Below are 17,522 nucleotides of genomic sequence, written 5' to 3'. Positions count from 1 at the left end.
CCTGGCGTAGCTCAATGATGCTGAATGCCAGGAGGAACCAGAAAACGCCAATGCGGAAGGACGAGAGGAGCTCAATTTAAATTTCTCTACAACTACACACAGTGCAGGTGCCTTTCCTTGTGCAGAGACATGCCGTGATGTAGAGAGAGAGAAAGAAAGGGAAAGAAAGACAAGGAGGTTAGCCAGTGTAAATACCGGCTGGCTACCCTGTAAATTCTCAGCCTTGCCTTCGAGATGATTACCCCAGTTATGCAAACACATAATCAGAGCTTCTCTTGTGAAATAATAGGCAGGAAACACTGGCAGGAATTCCCAATTATTATGTTTAATGAGAATGTGGCGAGAACCGGGCGACACGAGAAGCACCGCGAGAAACAAAGAAGGAAGCGAAGCATCTTAGCGCTTGATGCGTGCTCAGATAAAAAGCAGTGATAAACGTCAACTTTTGCATGAAAACTTCCTTTCGCTGTCGTCTGTCATTGCTTGAGACCACCCGAACTGCCATTATATTGACGCGAAATAAGTTGGCACGTGGTGACACTGGCCCCTTGAGGCGAGAACGACGAAGTTCGTGGTTGCGCGCGCGCTCTCCGAGGTCCAGCCATTATTAAAGGCTGACGTGTTTTTTTGCCTATCTGTTGCTGGTGAACTATTCTAGCTGTAATAGCTGGGTGACATTTCTGGTGGAAGTGCTGGGTACGGTCGATGTTAAGATCTCCGGAGCGTACCCCATACCTAAGCCCGGCGAGTAGTTCGGACGAGCTTACCCCTGTGCACGTACGTACCAGCCGGCGTCTCCAGGGACTCCAGCCACAGCACGGTCTGCTACCCGAACGAAGTAGAATGACGAACCAACCACCTCCTGCCGCTACTGCAGCATCGCACGTGGTCGTCAATCAGATCCGGACGCCGAATCATTTCCACGGGAGTGCTTCAGAGGACGCCGACGACTGGCTTGACCATTTTGACCGGGTCGCCAACGTCAACGACTGGACCCACGAGCGTAAGCTTCGCTACGTGTACTTCGCTCTTGAAGATTCCGCTAAAATATGGTTTGAGAACCACGAGGCGACACTGACGTCATGGGAAGAATTTCGTCGGCAGTTCCTCAATGCCTTCGCCAGGGCGGACCGCAAGGAGAGGGCGGAGTTAGCACTGGAGTCGAGAATTCAAGGCCCGAATGAGCGAGTGACGGCGTACGTAGAAGACATGAATCGGCTCTTCCGACGTGCGGACCCCTCTATGACTGAAGCAAAGAAGGTGCGCCACCTAATGCGCGGCGTCAAAGAGGAAATCTTTGCTGGCCTCATTCGAAATCCGCCGACGACAGTGGCAGAGTTCCACGACGAAGCCACCACCATGGAAAAGGCCCTTCAACAGCGGGCCAGGCAATACAACCGCGACGCCGTGATTTCAAGGGAGCTCTCTGCCGTTACCCTCGGCAACGACGTCGGCGCCTTGCGAGAACTCATCAGGGCTGTCATCAAGGAGGAACTGCAGAAGATGCAGACGACCGCTGCCTCCGTGGGACAACTTTCCATTGCGGAAATGGTGCGCGCCGAGGTCCGACAGGCCGTCCATGTTCCTGAACAGTCCGAGGCACCACAGCAGAGACCGCGTCCTAAAATGAGTTACGCAGAAGCAGTACGTCGTCCACCACCCTCAAGCGCGTATAGCATGGTACACCCCGCTCAGCAATTGGACGTTAGCTTCAGGCCTCGCAGCACACCGCCCATCGCAGAAGCAAGAACTAGGAAGAGCGACGTCTGGCGCACCGCAGACTACAAGCCCCTTTGTTACCATTGTGGCGAAGCCGGGCACATCTACAGAATGTGTCCTTATCGTCATGTGGGGCTCCGAGGATTCGCACCAAATGCACCTCGTCCACGACCTGGTGAGCGGCCGCCGGAAATAGAGAGTTTCGTCGCGAATCGTCGCAATGGTGATCAACGATGGCACGAGCCCCGTTCGTCGTCTCCTGCTCGTTACAGGTCACCATCACCAAGCCCAGCCTTCTCTCGCGGCGCTCTCAGACGCCGCTCGCCAAGCCCGGCGGCTCGGGAAAACTGAGTTCAGCGACCTCCGGAGGTGAGGCCGCTGACGTCGACTGTGCGCAAGATCCTCCACTACGACGACAACGACGAAAACAGAACGACGCAGACCTACAGACGCAGTCAAACACCGTACGAGAGGTAATAACGTCGAACATTCCCGTCACCGTAGACGACGAAGACATAACAGCATTAATCGACACTGGAGCGGACACCTCAGTTATGAGCATGGACCTTGCCTGCAAGCTGAAGAAAGTTTCTACCGAGTGGACTGGGTCGCAGATTCGCACTGCAGGCGGCCATCTGCTAACCCCGGTAGGAAGATGCACAGCGCGAGTGAGCATTCGTGGGTTTACGTACCTCGGAGATTTCGTTATCCTCCCAAGCTGTTCGAGGGACCTAATTCTGGGAATGGACTTTCTGCAGGCTAATGGAGCCGTGATAAACCTACAAAAGTCGCTGGTAACGTTTTCAACGGCGCAGGCCTTAGCAGGGAGCAGCACTGACGACACGTATGTCAACGCCTTGAGGATTGTCGACGAGAACATCACGGTGCCGCCAAGGAGCAGCGTATTGACCCTCGTAACCTGCGACGCATTCGATGACTATGAGGGTATTGCCGAGGCAAATATCCCGCTGTTGCTCGAAAGACACATCTGCATCGCCCGGGGCCTTGTTCGAATACAGAATAAGTGCTCGCAAGTTTTGCTGACAAATTTCAGCCATGAGTATCAGCACGTCCCTCAAGGTACAGCTGTGGCCTTTCTGAACGGCATTGCTGACTTCTCCGACGTCGGCACGTTACAAGTGACTTCACCGGATGTAACAACTCACGCCAGCCTGAGTACCCGCGTCCACATTAATGCTGACTTAGCAGATGTACAGAAGGATCAGCTACTGGGCCTAGTGACAGAATTCTCTGGCTGTTTTTCCACAGAATCTAGAGTCCAGCGCACCTCCATTACGCAACACCGGATAGTTACAGAGGAGTCGGCGCGGCCTGTTCGTCAGCACCCGTACCGCGTGTCACCTATGGAGCGGGAGGCGATTAAGCGTCAAGTTGAAGAAATGCTCAATGATGACGTCATCCAGCCGTCTACAAGTCCGTGGGCGTCCCCTGTCGTGCTAGTAAAAAAGAAAGACAACACGCTCCGCTTCTGCGTTGACTACAGACGGCTTAACCGAGTCACCAAACGCGACGTTTACCCCCTGCCACGGATCGATGACGCTTTGGACCGTCTGCGCCATGCTGAGTTCTTTACTTCGTTAGACCTAAAGTCAGGGTACTGGCAAATCGAAGTGGACGAGCGTGACCGTGAAAAAACCGCCTTCGTGACTCCCGACGGGCTATTGGAATTTAAAGTCCTGCCTTTCGGTCTCTGTTCCGCTCCTGCTACGTTTCAACGAATGATGGACACTGTACTCGTCGGACTAAAGTGGCAGACGTGTCTAGTGTACCTTGACGACGTTGTTGTGTTTTCCAGCACGTTCGATGAACATCTCACCCGACTACGAAGTGTCCTTACCGCAATACTCAAGGCAAACCTCACCATCAAGCCTGAAAAATGTTACTTTGGCTTCCGGGACCTCAAGTTTTTAGGCCACGTGGTCAGCTCCCAAGGAGTACGACCAGACCCAGAAAAGCTCGCTGCCGTTGCCGAGTTTCCTCACCCTAAAGACAAGAAGGCTGTTCAGCGGTTCCTGGGCCTCTGCGCTTACTACCGCCGTTTCGTTGAAGGCTTCTCGAGGATTTCTGAACCTCTCACGAGACTGACGCGACAAGATGTGCCCTTTGCGTGGACGGAAGACCAAGAGCTGGCCTTCACCGAATTGCGCAAACGCCTTCAATCCGCTCCAGTGCTGGCGCATTTTGATGACACCGCGCCAACTGAAATTCACACAGACGCAAGCAACGTAGGACTCGGGGCTATTCTGGTTCAATGGCAAGACGGCGCAGAACGTGTAATTGCGTACGCGAGCCGTAGTCTCACAAAAGCAGAAGCTAATTATTCGACCACCGAAAAAGAATGTTTAGCAGTCGTGTGGGCCATCAGCAAGTTCCGACCTTACTTATACGGCCGGCCATTTCGAGCGATCAGTGACCACCATTCGCTCTGCTGGCTTGCCAATCTACGAGACCCGTCAGGTCGCCTCGCTCGTTGGAGCCTCCGCCTCCAGGAATACGACATGACTGTTGTCTACAGATCGGGCCGTAAGCATAGCGACGCTGACTGCTTGTCACGTTCTCCTATTCCCTCGACATCCACCGACTTGGAGCTAGATTTGCCGTTTCTTGGTGTCGTCGACGTGGTGCGCATGGCTGACTACCAACGTGCAGACTCTGAACTGCTTCCAGTCATCCGATATCTCGAGGGAGCTGACGTTGTTGTCCCACGCCCACTTTCACGAGGATTGACATCGTACTGCCTGCGGAACGATGTCCTGTACAAGAAAAATTTCGAGAACAGCCAAGAAACGTTCCTTCTCGTCGTTCCGACGGCGCTGCGCGAGGAAGTTTTACAGGCGTGTCACGACGATCCCTGTGCCGGCCACTTAGGCTTCGCGAGGACATTAGCGCGCATACGGCGGAAATACTATTGGCCACACCTATTTTCGTCGGTTCAGCGCTATGTGCGAACGTGCCGTGACTGTCAGAGGCGTAAAGTCCCACCCGTCAAGCCTGCCGGCCTCCTTCAGCCTTTGGATCCGCCTCCGGCGCCGTTCCAGCAAGTGGGAATGGACCTTCTTGGTCCGTTCCCCACGTCTTCCTTGCAAAACAAGTGGATAATCGTGGCAACCGATTATTTAACTCGCTATGCGGAGACAAAAGCTGTGCCTCGGGGAACTGCTGCTGAAGTCGCCAGCTTCTTCGTCCACAACATCGTGCTTCGTCACGGTGCACCCGCTGTGCTCATTACTGATCGCGGTGCAGCGTTTACAGCGGAGTTGTTGCAACAAGTCGTCACGCTGGCGCATACTGACCACCGAAGGACCACAGCCTATCATCCCCAGACTAACGGCTTAACAGAGCGCCTGAACAGAACATTGGCCGACATGCTATCCATGTACATTGATGTGGAACACAAGACATGGGATGAAATTTTGCCATACGTGACGTTTGTTTACAATACCGCTGTGCAGGAAACCACCGAGTTTACACCATTCGAGCTCGTTTACGGACGTCGCGTTACAACCCCCTTAGACGCCATGCTCCCGGTAGACCACGGAGCCACAAGTAATGACACCACTGAGGAGTTCGTCGAGAAAGCGGAGGAAGCTCGCCAGCTTGCTCGGAATCGCATCCGCACCCAGCAGAATACCGACGCCTGCCGTTACAACCGGACCCGACGGAACGTCCAGTACTCACCAGGCGACCGCGTGTGGGTGTGGACACCTATCCGACACCGTGGGCTCTCGGAGAAATTGTTGCGCCGCTATTTCGGCCCCTACGAAGTTGTACGCCGCCTCAGTGATGTGAACTATGAGGTGGTGCCTCAAAGCTCTGATCCTAGTTCGAACCGACGCCGTCCCCGTGCTGAAGTCGTCCACGTAGTACGGATGAAGCCGTACTACGCACGCGAGGGATAAGCAACCCTCACAAACCGCTTCAGCACTGTGCACATTCCTGTATGTTTTTTTTTTCTTTCCATGTTGGCACTCTTGCCCATATTGCTCGCCCCATGCCCTTGGAGCGACCGGGTCGGTCGCTTTTGAGAGGGGAGCAATGACGCGAAATAAGTTGGCACGTGGTGACACTGGCCCCTTGAGGCGAGAACGACGAAGTTCGTGGTTGCGCGCGCGCTCTCCGAGGTCCAGCCATTATTAAAGGCTGACGTGTTTTTTTGCCTATCTGTTGCTGGTGAACTATTCTAGCTGTAATAGCTGGGTGACAATATCGCCTTACCATTTGCTATAGTTTTTCTTTCCGTCTAGTTTCCGTAATTTGTTTATTTTCTGTTCCTGTGCCTTGTGAAGTTCCATGCAGGCCACCTGACAAATGCCCTACATTTGGCCTGTATAAAATAAATCAAATAAAATGATACATGACTTGTTTCTCCTGCTAACGTCACTCCGTGAACTGCAAGAGCTATGTGCGCTACAGGCGTCAGGGCGTGCGCGGAGCAGACGACAAAACGGATAGGCAAGCAGGCGCCGCGAGAGTCCCCGCGGCTTTGCTCCTTCGGTTTGTTGGGCCCGCCTCTCCAGTGCAGAGTTTTACTTCATTCGTAGCGCCATCTGGCGAACATGCTGTGAAGCAGGAACCGGCGTGTCAGAATGTGTCCCTTCCAGACAAGCGGAGTCGGCGCTCCTGTCTTATCTTACTCCGTGGTCCAAACAGGGTCGCGTAAACCGCCAATCATAATATGTTTGTGGGAAGAGGGAAGCTCTCGGACAGCTTCATTTTACGCCCAACTCCTACACCACGAAAGTGTTGGACTAAGTACCACGCTTCGCGGTGCCGCGGGCGTAATAAGGTAAACTGAACAAATAATTGGAATCCACTTAAGTCACTCTACATGACCATATTGAAGCACAGTAACGTGGCACTAGACTTTGATGACCATCCCCTCCAACATTCTTCTGTAAACGTGCGTTGCAGTGACTAAGATGCTAAATATTGTAGATAGATTGACTACTGAATAACACGCATGCATGCACTATACCTCAACAACAGTGAAGTAGGAGAATGGATTTGCACATCCTTTGGAAGTCCATCGGTAGGTCATTTATTCTTTCTGCACACGTACTCATAATACATTCATGTGGGTAGGTCGAAGCGCAATGTCTGCAAAAGTTAATGTTCGGGAAACGCACTATACTTCGAAATTTATGATCAGCATTTTGTGAGCTGGTCTCGAAGCTTCGAACGAGTGACCTTCTGATAATGGCGCTACTCTTCCTCGGCGCATTTCGCCGGCGAGATAGGGTACGTGTGAAGCAAGGCGTAGCATGATCCACCTACAAGAACATGCGGCAATCGATCGAGTACTGAGATTTAGTTACGCGTTAGAGAACTCCAGGTGACAGAAATGATTCCGGAGTTTCCGCTACAGCACGCCTCATAGTCATATTGTGTTTTTGGCACGTACACTCAGAAATTTGTTTTCCCACAATCGCCACCCTAATGCATCGTCCTCCCAAGTCACCAACAATAATGAAGCTTTCAATTTTGAACTATCTGTGCTGACAGGATCCCCAGTGTTGGGCATATTGGCATGCATGAGATTACAGGCGAAAGCACTAAAAATTATGATACAAGACTACAGAAACACAAGTTTTATGTGTTTCAGCGTATCTAGTGCTGGCTTCGGCTTTGCTAGCAAACGAAGCTAACTCGCAAGAGTAAGTATGCCATTTGAAAAACCAATAACCACACGAGTGTCACTGAAACGTGCAAACGCACAAAGAATGTTTTAACTTTAACTTTGAAACAGGCTTTTTATAATATAGAAAGTAACCCTGGTTGAGTTTGTCCACCTCATCAATATATGTGTGGGATCAAATCATAAGATGTGTCACGGGGAGAAGACCACACATTTTACTCACCACAATTAGCCGGAGTACCATCCACAGATTCCTCCAGTAAAGAAGGACGCCAAAAGAACTCCCCTATTCTTTGCCACATCAGGATACTTACGCTGCGAAGAAGCGCACCAGAATAGAATGACGTAATATTACCACAGATGCAAAACTCACCAGGTGCCGTGCTTTCCGTCCTAAATTAGGCCAACATACATGCAATAAAAATTACCTTCAGTGGGTTTGGAAGGTCTGGGCGCTAACGCGTGAAAAGAGAGACCATGCGCACCTGATGATCTCGCGCGGTATGCCTTCCACCGCCACCTCGGTATGCTCTGGATGGTGATGAGGATTTATTGGCATCCCCTTTCAAACGGGCGGCGAGAAATACTCACCTAACTTGCGTGATGTAATCAGCTATGCGGTACATGTTTTTCATTCCAGATTTTTATATACATCCTCTAATCTTTTTATTCTTTTGTTCTTCCTGAAAACATCGCTCTTTACCTCCTTGTGCCGCTACCTATTGCAAGTAACGCATCCTATCGTATGAACCTCTTCCCTTCTTTCTTTCCACCAATACTCTAAACGTCCCTTGCTTATCTCGACTGCTGACCGGTCGATGCTTCCGTCCACTTTAATTGCTAGCGCTTCTAGAAGGTGTACATTACCTACGGGTCTCACTGGGTGAATCCCTTCGTATTCCATTAGGATGTGCTGAGTGGTCTCCGGATTTTGGCTGCAGTATACACATGCCTCATCTAGTTCCGAATACTCGCTCCGGTATATTCTTGTCCTTAGGCAACCAAATCGAGCCTCAAATAGCACTGCAATACCCATGGTTCTTTACTCGTTTCCATTATTTGCATCCAGTTCACTGTTTCTGTTTCTCTCAGTTTCTTTCTCATGACTCCCGGTTGTGTATTTACACTTTCAATTACCCTGTACGTGGTTGCCAACTTTCTTGCCCTCTTCCTCCATTCTCTGTCCACGAATTTCAGGTACAGGTACTTCTGCACTTCAGCCACACATTTAGCTTTATCCATCTTCATGAGTATTTCTATCAAACTAATTCTGCTCTGTGCTTCTGTGACTTCAAAATAGGCCCAAACGAGCTCCTCATGCACTGGCTCATTTGTAATTTTACCGAGGGCTTCCAAACCCAGCCGGCCTACCGATAATTTGTTAAATTCCAGCCCCAACAAGATATCCAATTTTAAGCACAGAATGACATTTTCGAACGTTCACGCTGGCATCATTACTCTTTTCCAGATTCCACGCACCGCCTCATATTTATTGTAGACCTGAAGAGCTCGTTTGTTTCTTTGTTGCTGCATTCCGCTTCCCCATTGAGTTTCAGATTATCTTGGTGGGAGCTTGAGTAAGTCTTTTTTATCTACGCCGAGGTATTTATATTGCTTGACTTTAGTATGACTTGCTGTTGAATTCACACCACGTAATTTCTCGTCCTTTCAATAAGGATCCTAATTCCCGATGTTTTTTTTTTGTGCGGAACTGAATGCCTAAATTTGTCGCTTCGTTGCCACATATATTCGCAAACGTCCGTGAATTTCTTGAATTGTCCGCTAGTAGCACTACGTCGTCCGCATACATCAGTCCAGGGCCTGCTGTTGTACCATTTATAAGTTGCGCCTATAGTATAAATCAAACTCTAAATCACTGTTTTCCAGACGTCTTTCTATGCCCTTAACATTACGCGTAAACAACAATGCATACAGAGACCTCCTTGCCTCAGCCCTAGGCAAATTTCCACCACTCCAATACATTGCAATAATTTGTACTCAGTTACCTCTTTATGTGTTCCTCGGCAGCTCCTTGAAGTCATAATCTATGCCTTCGTGCTTAAGCATATGCCATAACAATTCCCTGTTGCCGTAAGCTTCCCTAATATCTAGAATTACTATACACAAATGTCTGTTTTGAGCACCTGAAATCTCTATGCACTGAGTTGGTAAAAAACATATTGTAAGGAAGATGACGAACGTCGGCGCAGAGTCAGCAGCATCGGCAGCATCAAGCGCGCAGCAGAAGCTCAAGCGAGAGGACTGTGCTCGGTTCATCCTACTACCGGCGCTCACTTCGAACCTCAATAAATCTCCTTTATAGGTGGTGGAGCCGTGCTGGGTAACGTTCCACTCTACCATCCTGGAACTTCATTCGCGGACGCTACCCTCTGCCATGCCGGACGCCGACCAGCAGACTCTTCCATCGCCACCCGTCCCTTGCGCTGGCACCGTTCGCCAGCGGAACCGACGACAACGACGTCGAAGAGTGGCTGTCATCCTATGAACGGGTGCGCGTTCATAACAAATGCAATGACTCGGACAAGCTGGCTTACGTCTCGTTCTATCTTGCGGGCGTCGCCAGTCTCTGGTTCCGAAATCATGAGAGGGATATCCGAACGTGGTCGGCGTTGAAGACGTCGATTACCGAAGTATTTGACCGACCTGGCATCAGGAAACTCCGAGCCGAGCAGTGTTTGCGTACACGCGCACAGGACACGGGTGAGACGTTCACCAGCTATATAGAAGACATTCTCGATTTGTGCCGGCGCGTGAACGCTGCCATGACGGAAGCGGAAAAGATCAAGCACGTCATGAAGGGAATCGATGATGACGCGTTCCAGATGCTTCTGGCCAAGGACCCGTGCACTGCTGGCGACGTCATCAGCTTTTGCCAGAGCTATGATGAATTGCGTAAGCAGCGAGCTTTGACAAGGCGACATCCCACCCCTAATGCGGCGTCACTCTGCAGCCTGACCACCGGCCCCGAACAAGCCTCCCGATAGCCCAAATCAACGATTTCGTCCGCGAAGAAGTTGCACGACAGATATCTCTGGTGTCCATCATTCCGGAGTCTCCAAGCACATTGCCGTCTCCTCTCCGTAATGTGATCCATGAAGAGGTCGCGAAAGCACTGCCAGCTGTTCCCCAGCAGGATGCCGTAGCAACACCGGTCACTTATGCTGCGGTTTCTGCAATAGCCCCACGCAGTGCGCCCGTACCACGCTTCCAGCAGCCGTTCCCTGGGCCAGCACTGCCGTTGCTAACCAGTGGCGTACGCCGGACAATCGCCCTATATGCTTTGCATGTAGGTATCCCGGTCACGTCGCAAGGTTCTGCCGTCGCCGATCGCAGGCGTTCGATGACGATCGACGAACGTCCTATGTGCCGCCCGATCCAAATGCGCCTTATGGACCCTTCGATCCATCACCAGCTCGCACCCAGACTGAGCGCCGTCCTCGCTTCGAAGGCTTCCGATCACCCTCCCCACGTCGCCGATCGCTTTCCTCTATGCGTCAGCGACCCATCTCTAACGAAAAGGCAAATAAACGACGCAGTTCCTGAGACAAGAACTGCGCAAGTGTTGACATGCCGAAGTCCTCCTCCTTTACCTGCCAATATCATTGATCTGCTTGTTGAAGATGTCGCTACAGTCGCCCTCGTCATTAGCGGTGCCGCTATTTCAGTTATGGATGCCACGTTTTGCCGCTTGCTTGGTAAAGTGACGACGTCTCTGTCTGGATTGTCGCTTCGAACGGTAAGTGCTCAACCCATTCGCCCTACGGCTGCTTGCACAGCTCGTGTAACCATACAGGACGTTTTATACACGATTGAGTTCATCGTTCTGTCATCGTGCTCCTACGCCATTATTCTAGGCTGGGATTTTCTCTAATGCCACAATGCCATCATCAATTGCGTTCGGGCTGAGATTGAACTTTCCCACCTTGGTGACCTGGCCTCGGTCGATCCTCATCCTGCCGCTAAACTTCTCGAGAAAGAATGCACCTGTATTCCCCCGTGCTCTTCAGCAATCGTACCAGTCTCGTGTAGTGCTATATCCGACGGGACGGTCTTATTCATGCCTTCTCATCACTTCGTTACCCGAAAAGCGCTTCCTTTGCCCTTTGCAGCTCTTGACCTCGCCGCCGGTGTCAGCACGATGCCCATTTACAATCATCTTTCATCGCCGCTATCACTGCTCCGCCGCTAATGCCTTGGTTACGTCGAGTCGGTTGATTCAACACGAATTGTCTCCGTCCTCGACGAAGTGCCTTCTACTGCCGTTCATGAACTGAGTGCCCTCTCCGTAGCCGACTCAGCGTGGACCGATGTGTTCAGCCCATTCATCGCCGAAGATCTCACACATTAGCAGCGATCTCAACTTCTCGCAATCCTTCAGCACTTCCGCCTTTCTTTCGACGTTGCGCAAACATTTCTTGGCCGTGCATCGACAGTCGAGCATCACATTGACACTGGTACTCACTCACCGCTGCGACAAAGACCATATCGCGTGTCAGCTACGGAACGTCGCGTCATTGCCGAACAGGTCGATGACATGCTTCGTCGAGGCGTCATTCAACCTTCTCAGAGCCCATGGGCCTCTCCTGTGGTACTCGTCACGAAGAAAGACGGTTCGATCCGCTTCTGTGTTGATTTTAGACGGTTGAACAAGATCCTACTGAAGGACGTCTACCCATTACCACGCATTGACGGTGTTCTGGACTGTTTGCAGGGAGCCGAGTTCTTGTCTTCGCTAGATTTGCGGTCAGGCTACTGGCAGGTTCTGATGGCAGAGGCCGATCGCCCGAAAACTGCCTTTGTTACACCAGACGGCTTGTATGAATTCACCGTCATGCCTTTCGGACTTTGTAGCGCACCTGCTACGTTCGAAAGAATGATGGATAATGTTCTGCTTGGCCTCAAATGGAAAATCGGTTGCTATCTTGACGATATTGTGGTATTCGCCTCTGATTTCGCGACGCACCTGCTCCACCACCAGCTCGTACTCACTTGCTTGACCAACGCCAGGTTGCAATTAAACCTGAAGAAATGTCGATTTTCTGTTCGTCAGCTCACAATTTTAGGCCATGTCCTGTCAAAGGAGGGCATTCGCCCGGATCCCGAGAAGCTACGTCTGTTACTGCGTTCCCAAAACCTACCACTATCAAAGAGCTACGCAGTTTCATCGGCCTCTGTTCTTACTTTTGCCGATTCATTCGAAACATCGCGTCAATTATATCACCTCTCACGCAGCTCCTTGGTTGCTCTAGAGATCTCTCATTATGGTCTCCAGAATGTGACGACGCCTTCACAACCTTGCGCCGTCTTCTCACGACGCCACCCATTCTTAGCCATTTTGACGCTCACGCGCCAACCGAAATTCATACTGACGCAAGTGGTGTAGGCCTTGACGCTGTGTTGGCACAACGTTAACCTGGCCACACAGAATACGTGGTCGCATACGCGAGTCGCACGTTAACCAAGGCGGAGATCAATTACAGCGTAACCGAAAAGGAGTGTTTGGCCATTGTGTGGGCACTTGGCAAGTTTCGCCCATATTTATACGGCCGATCTTTTGACGTAGTGACCGACCACCACGCACTATGTTGGCTGTCGACGCTAAAAGACCCATCGGGCCGCCTTGCCCGCTGGGCATTGCGAATTCAGGAATACGACATCCGCGTGGTTTACCGTTCCGGGCGAAAGCACTCCGACGCTGACGCGCTATCCCGATCACCGCTTCCCCCGAAGGCCAGTCACGACTCCTCCTGCGAGAGCACATTGTCATCTCTGGACTTTGACACTATCGCTGCTGCACAGCGTAATGTTCCCTGGACTGCATCTCTGTTCGACCTTCTCTCGGATACGTCGAAAGTTCCAGCGTCACGAACGCTTCGGCACCAAGTTCCTCATTTTGCGATTCGAGACCAGCTACTGTATCGACGCAACTATGCCCCAGAGGGACGCACATGGTTACTCGTCATTCCGCGAACCTTGCGGTCATAGATCTGCTCCTCCTTCCACGTCGACCCTCCGTGTGGCCACGCGGGAGTCTTCAAGACCTACGAAAGACTTCGACACCGCTATCACTGGCGGGGAATGGACAATTTCGTTCGCAACTTCGTCAGCTCTTGTCATGAGTGCCAACGCCACAAAGCGGCACCGCACAACTCCGCCGGTGAACTCCAGCCTTTACAATGCCCATCCCGACCCTTTGATCGCGTGGGCATAGATCTCTACGGGCCACTTCCGTTGACTCCTACCGGCAACAGGTGGATCATCGTTCCGGTAGACCACTTAACACGTTATGCGGAGACTGCTGCTCTACCAAATGCTACAGCGCAGGAGGTCGCCAATTTCATGCTACGCCGTTTTCTCCTTCGTCATGGAGGTCCACGTGAACTTTTAAGCGACAGAGGCCGCGCCTTCTTATCTGAAGTCATCAAACAACTTCTTGCTGCATGCGCTATTCATCGTAAATACACTGCCTATCACCCACAGACTAACGGTACCACGGAACGCTTCAATCGAACTCTTTGTGAGATGCTCGCCATGTACGTATCAACCGATCTCACTAATTGGGACCTAGTTCTTCCGTTTATCACCTACGCCTATAACACCGCGACTCAGGCCACTACCGGATTCTCACCCTTTTACCTTCTTTACGGCCGTCATCCTTCGCACACAATCGACACCATTCCGCCCTACCGGCCCGACCCATCCGAATGCCTGCCGATCTTGGAAGCAGCCAGACACGCCGAAGAATGTCGCCAGCTGGCCCGCCAATTCACCTCAGACGACCAGAACCGTCAAAAAGCCGTTAACGATGCCCAGGACTCGATTCCTACTTTTCTCCCGGGCGCCCTCGTCTGGTTGTTAGTGCCACACCGCACGCCTGGGCTCGCTTCAAAACTCCTTCCAAAGTACGACGGGTCATACCACGTTCTCGAGAGAACATCACCCATTAATTATCTGGTTAAGCCGCTCACGCCGCCGTCCGACATGCGACATCGAAACCGCGAAGTCGTTCACGTTCAGCGTCTCAACCCGTATCACCATTCTATCGTCCTTCCGGACAACTAAGTCGCCATGATGGCTCCTTTATTTCCGGGGGGCCCTTGTAAGGAAGATGACGAACGTCTGCGCAGAGTCAGCAGCATCGGCAGCATCAAGCACGCAGCAGAAGCTTGAGCGAGAGGACTGGGCTCGGTTCATCCTACGACTGGCTCTCACTTCGAACCTCAATAAATCTCCTTTATAATATTATCTTTTAAGCATCTGCCTGGTCTGAACCCATTCTGTAGTTCTCCCAGTACAGAATTTTTTCCACCCACTTCGACAGTTCTAATTTTATGGCTTGTACTGCCATTCTATTTATCACTGCTCTAACTGGTCTGTACGAGCTCCACTTATTCGAATCACCTTTGCCTTTGTAGATGAGGTTCACCTTGCTTTCACCCCATCTAGGCGGAATGTTTCTTCGTTTTAATCACTTGCTCTATGGAATTTGTCAGCAATGCCTTGCTCTTTGGACCGAAGTTTTTGATTAGCTGCTCTGAGATTTCATCGGGTCCTGCGGCCGCGTTATTAGGGACATTTCCTTCGGTTTTTTTCCAGTATAATCTTTCTATACTAAATTTTGATCTCTGTTGTTGCTGGATATGTTTGAGTTTGAACTACGCTGTCTTTCGTGATGAAGTTATCCCTGATAACGTTTCTGATGTACCGCCGCGCATCGTCTTTTTCGAAGACGCTACCGTCTTGATCCCTTAAAACCACTTGCGAATTTTTAGTTATACCTGCGAGTGCTCTTACTTGAACCCAGGATCTATTTCGCCTCCCTGTGCACCTATAAACCCTCAGCTAACAGTGCCATCGAGGGCAGCCGGGTGCGCGCGCCGCATTACACCTTTTTGCTGGGGAACGCATCAAACGGGACGGCCGAAGGAAAACCTGCCAACGCGCGCAATGTCGGAGCCCATGCGCTGTTCTCATGATAAGTGATAATCGCAGCTGCATCTAGCTGCGCGTTGCTTAGCGATGCCTTGGTCATACAGCTGCTTCGGGGCTCCGACGCCGGCCGCAGTTGCCATGGACATTGATTCTCTACCATGGACATTGATTATCTTTGTATGTCAGATCAAGAACAGTGGCACAATAAGGCGTGCACGTTCTCCTTTAAAACCGCAGATATCACACGCAGGACTGTCAGTCATTTCGATTAGTGCTGTCATGGAGGACTGTCGGCTATACTCGTTAGTTCTGAATAAGTTCCCGTGAAAACAACTTCCAACCACATCCGACATGGAAGGAACGCCTCGCATTAATAAAATATACGGTTGGTTGCATCATATTTTCCAAGCGAAGCTCCTACATTGTGTATCGCATTATTACTTAAGCATCAGTGGTCGTCTTGCAGCAAGTTTTGTTTGTTACTTGCATGCAAGATTTTTAATTTCAATTTATAACAGCTGATAAACCACTTGTCCAGTGATTTTTCCAAATGAGACTTAGCTTTTTCCAAGTTGCTTCTATCGCTCCGTGGGTGATTTTTTGTCTGCCTTCGGTTCAGTTTAATTCTGCTTTTCTAAAGGTATAAAAATGATTAGCGAGAGTGTCTTTTCCGCGCTCTGTTAACCGCCAACGACTTCATGTTTCCGTCATTTTCTTTCTTTCTTCTTTCAGAAACTTGGAAAACTCGGCGACTGCCTGTATCCAAAGAAGTGTGATAAGCGGAAAAAACTGTTCTTCTCCATATGCTTCCGGGGCTAAGAAGATAATCTCAGCCTACCTTAGCAAGTTGAACTGTGATTCAAGTACGAACGCTTTCAGTGCTACGACGCCAACCAGTATTTTTGTTATGTTCTTGATCTTGCTTGTTGTTTCTTTCAATAAAATATGTTGTTTATAGAAGTTTCTGTTTTTACAACTTACCAGATATAAAATAAATATAACATTACACAATGTAAGACACCATACTCTATATGCTTCAGCGATATTTATTTATTTATTTATTTTTATTTATTTCAATACCCTAATGGCCCTAGTGGGCCTTTAGGGACACGCATAGGGGGGATTTCCGGTGAGTACATAAATGTAATGTATAAACAATGTAAATAGAAGAAAACAATACTTACAACAAAACAAGAAAAAAGAAACGGCAAGTTAATTTGAACCAAGGTGTTCACCGGGCTTCCGCCTATCACGGCCTACTTGCGTGAGCGCACAGTGAACAGTTGCGAGCGCACAGTATTCCTGGTGCCCAAACATGATTTCTATTAACTACACGGTGCTTCCAACGTAGCTAGCCTTGTATGGAAAGAGAAACCGTAGTAGCGACACGTTGAGGGACCAAGTTTCTGCATGAACACTGAAAAAGCACCAGTACACAGAGAGGGATACAGTACACATATGATTTGTTCCTATTTTATGGCATCGGCCATTTTGAATCGCTATTTCACTTCAACAATTTTCCAAGACCAACTAGCCCTGTTGTTTCTTCTGGCATCCCACTTTTCCAGAGCACCGTAGCTGCGTTTCCTCTTTTTGTTTGAGCTTATCTGCCTAAATAATAAAGCCTAAACATAGCCTAACAATGTTCAACTGAAAACCCTTTCTACTTCCATGGAGGTCCTCTATAAGTGAACACTTATAGAGGAACTGTAAGTCGTCTCACAGCATAATCAAAGTAATTTTCAGAAACATAATAATTGTCTACAATAGCAGCTCCTGCATAGCAACAAATATACGTTAACACTCCCGAATACCGAATGAAACCAAGGTCTGGATAAGGTAACTGTGTTGGGCATCTATGCTAAGCTAGTGAGTGTGTTGGACACATGCTCAAGTGTCGCTTTTGTTTCTTATCAGCCTACCCAGTGTGCCAGTGATTGCCGGGTAACTCTGTGCTTGCAGAGCTTCTCGCTAGCTGTGACCTTTTTTGGGTCTTGGACAGGCACTGCACGCCGGCCACGTCATTAGATATGACTAAGACAAATTCCTGTTGTCCGCGATGAATTGAGATGCATTCCCGCAAAAATTGGCTGATTTAGGTACAAGTGATATTACTATTTAAACTTTTCTCAGCCGAAAATGATGACAAAAATAATTACGGCGGAACTCGTCTCACGATGACCATGTACGGTAA

At 50.1% G+C, this 17,522-nt stretch overlaps 1 protein-coding gene across 1 annotated transcript in view; it reads left to right on the top strand.

Annotated features, from left to right (window-relative positions):
* LOC119439920 (uncharacterized) overlaps nucleotides 1–16,286 on the top strand; it is a 129,909-nt gene extending 113,623 nt beyond the window's left edge. The window contains exon 9 of the mRNA XM_037704887.2: nucleotides 16,061–16,286. Within this exon, the coding sequence (XP_037560815.2) occupies nucleotides 16,061–16,286 (226 nt within the window). The remainder of the gene's footprint in view (nucleotides 1–16,060) is intronic.
* Nucleotides 16,287–17,522: the final 1,236 nt, after the last annotated feature.

This window comes from Dermacentor silvarum, chromosome 2 (genome assembly GCF_013339745.2).
Source record: "Dermacentor silvarum isolate Dsil-2018 chromosome 2, BIME_Dsil_1.4, whole genome shotgun sequence".
Taxonomy (NCBI): Eukaryota; Metazoa; Arthropoda; class Arachnida; order Ixodida; family Ixodidae; genus Dermacentor; species Dermacentor silvarum.
The sequence above is the reverse complement of the archived record's forward strand: the minus strand, read 5'-3'. Positions and strand labels throughout refer to the sequence as shown.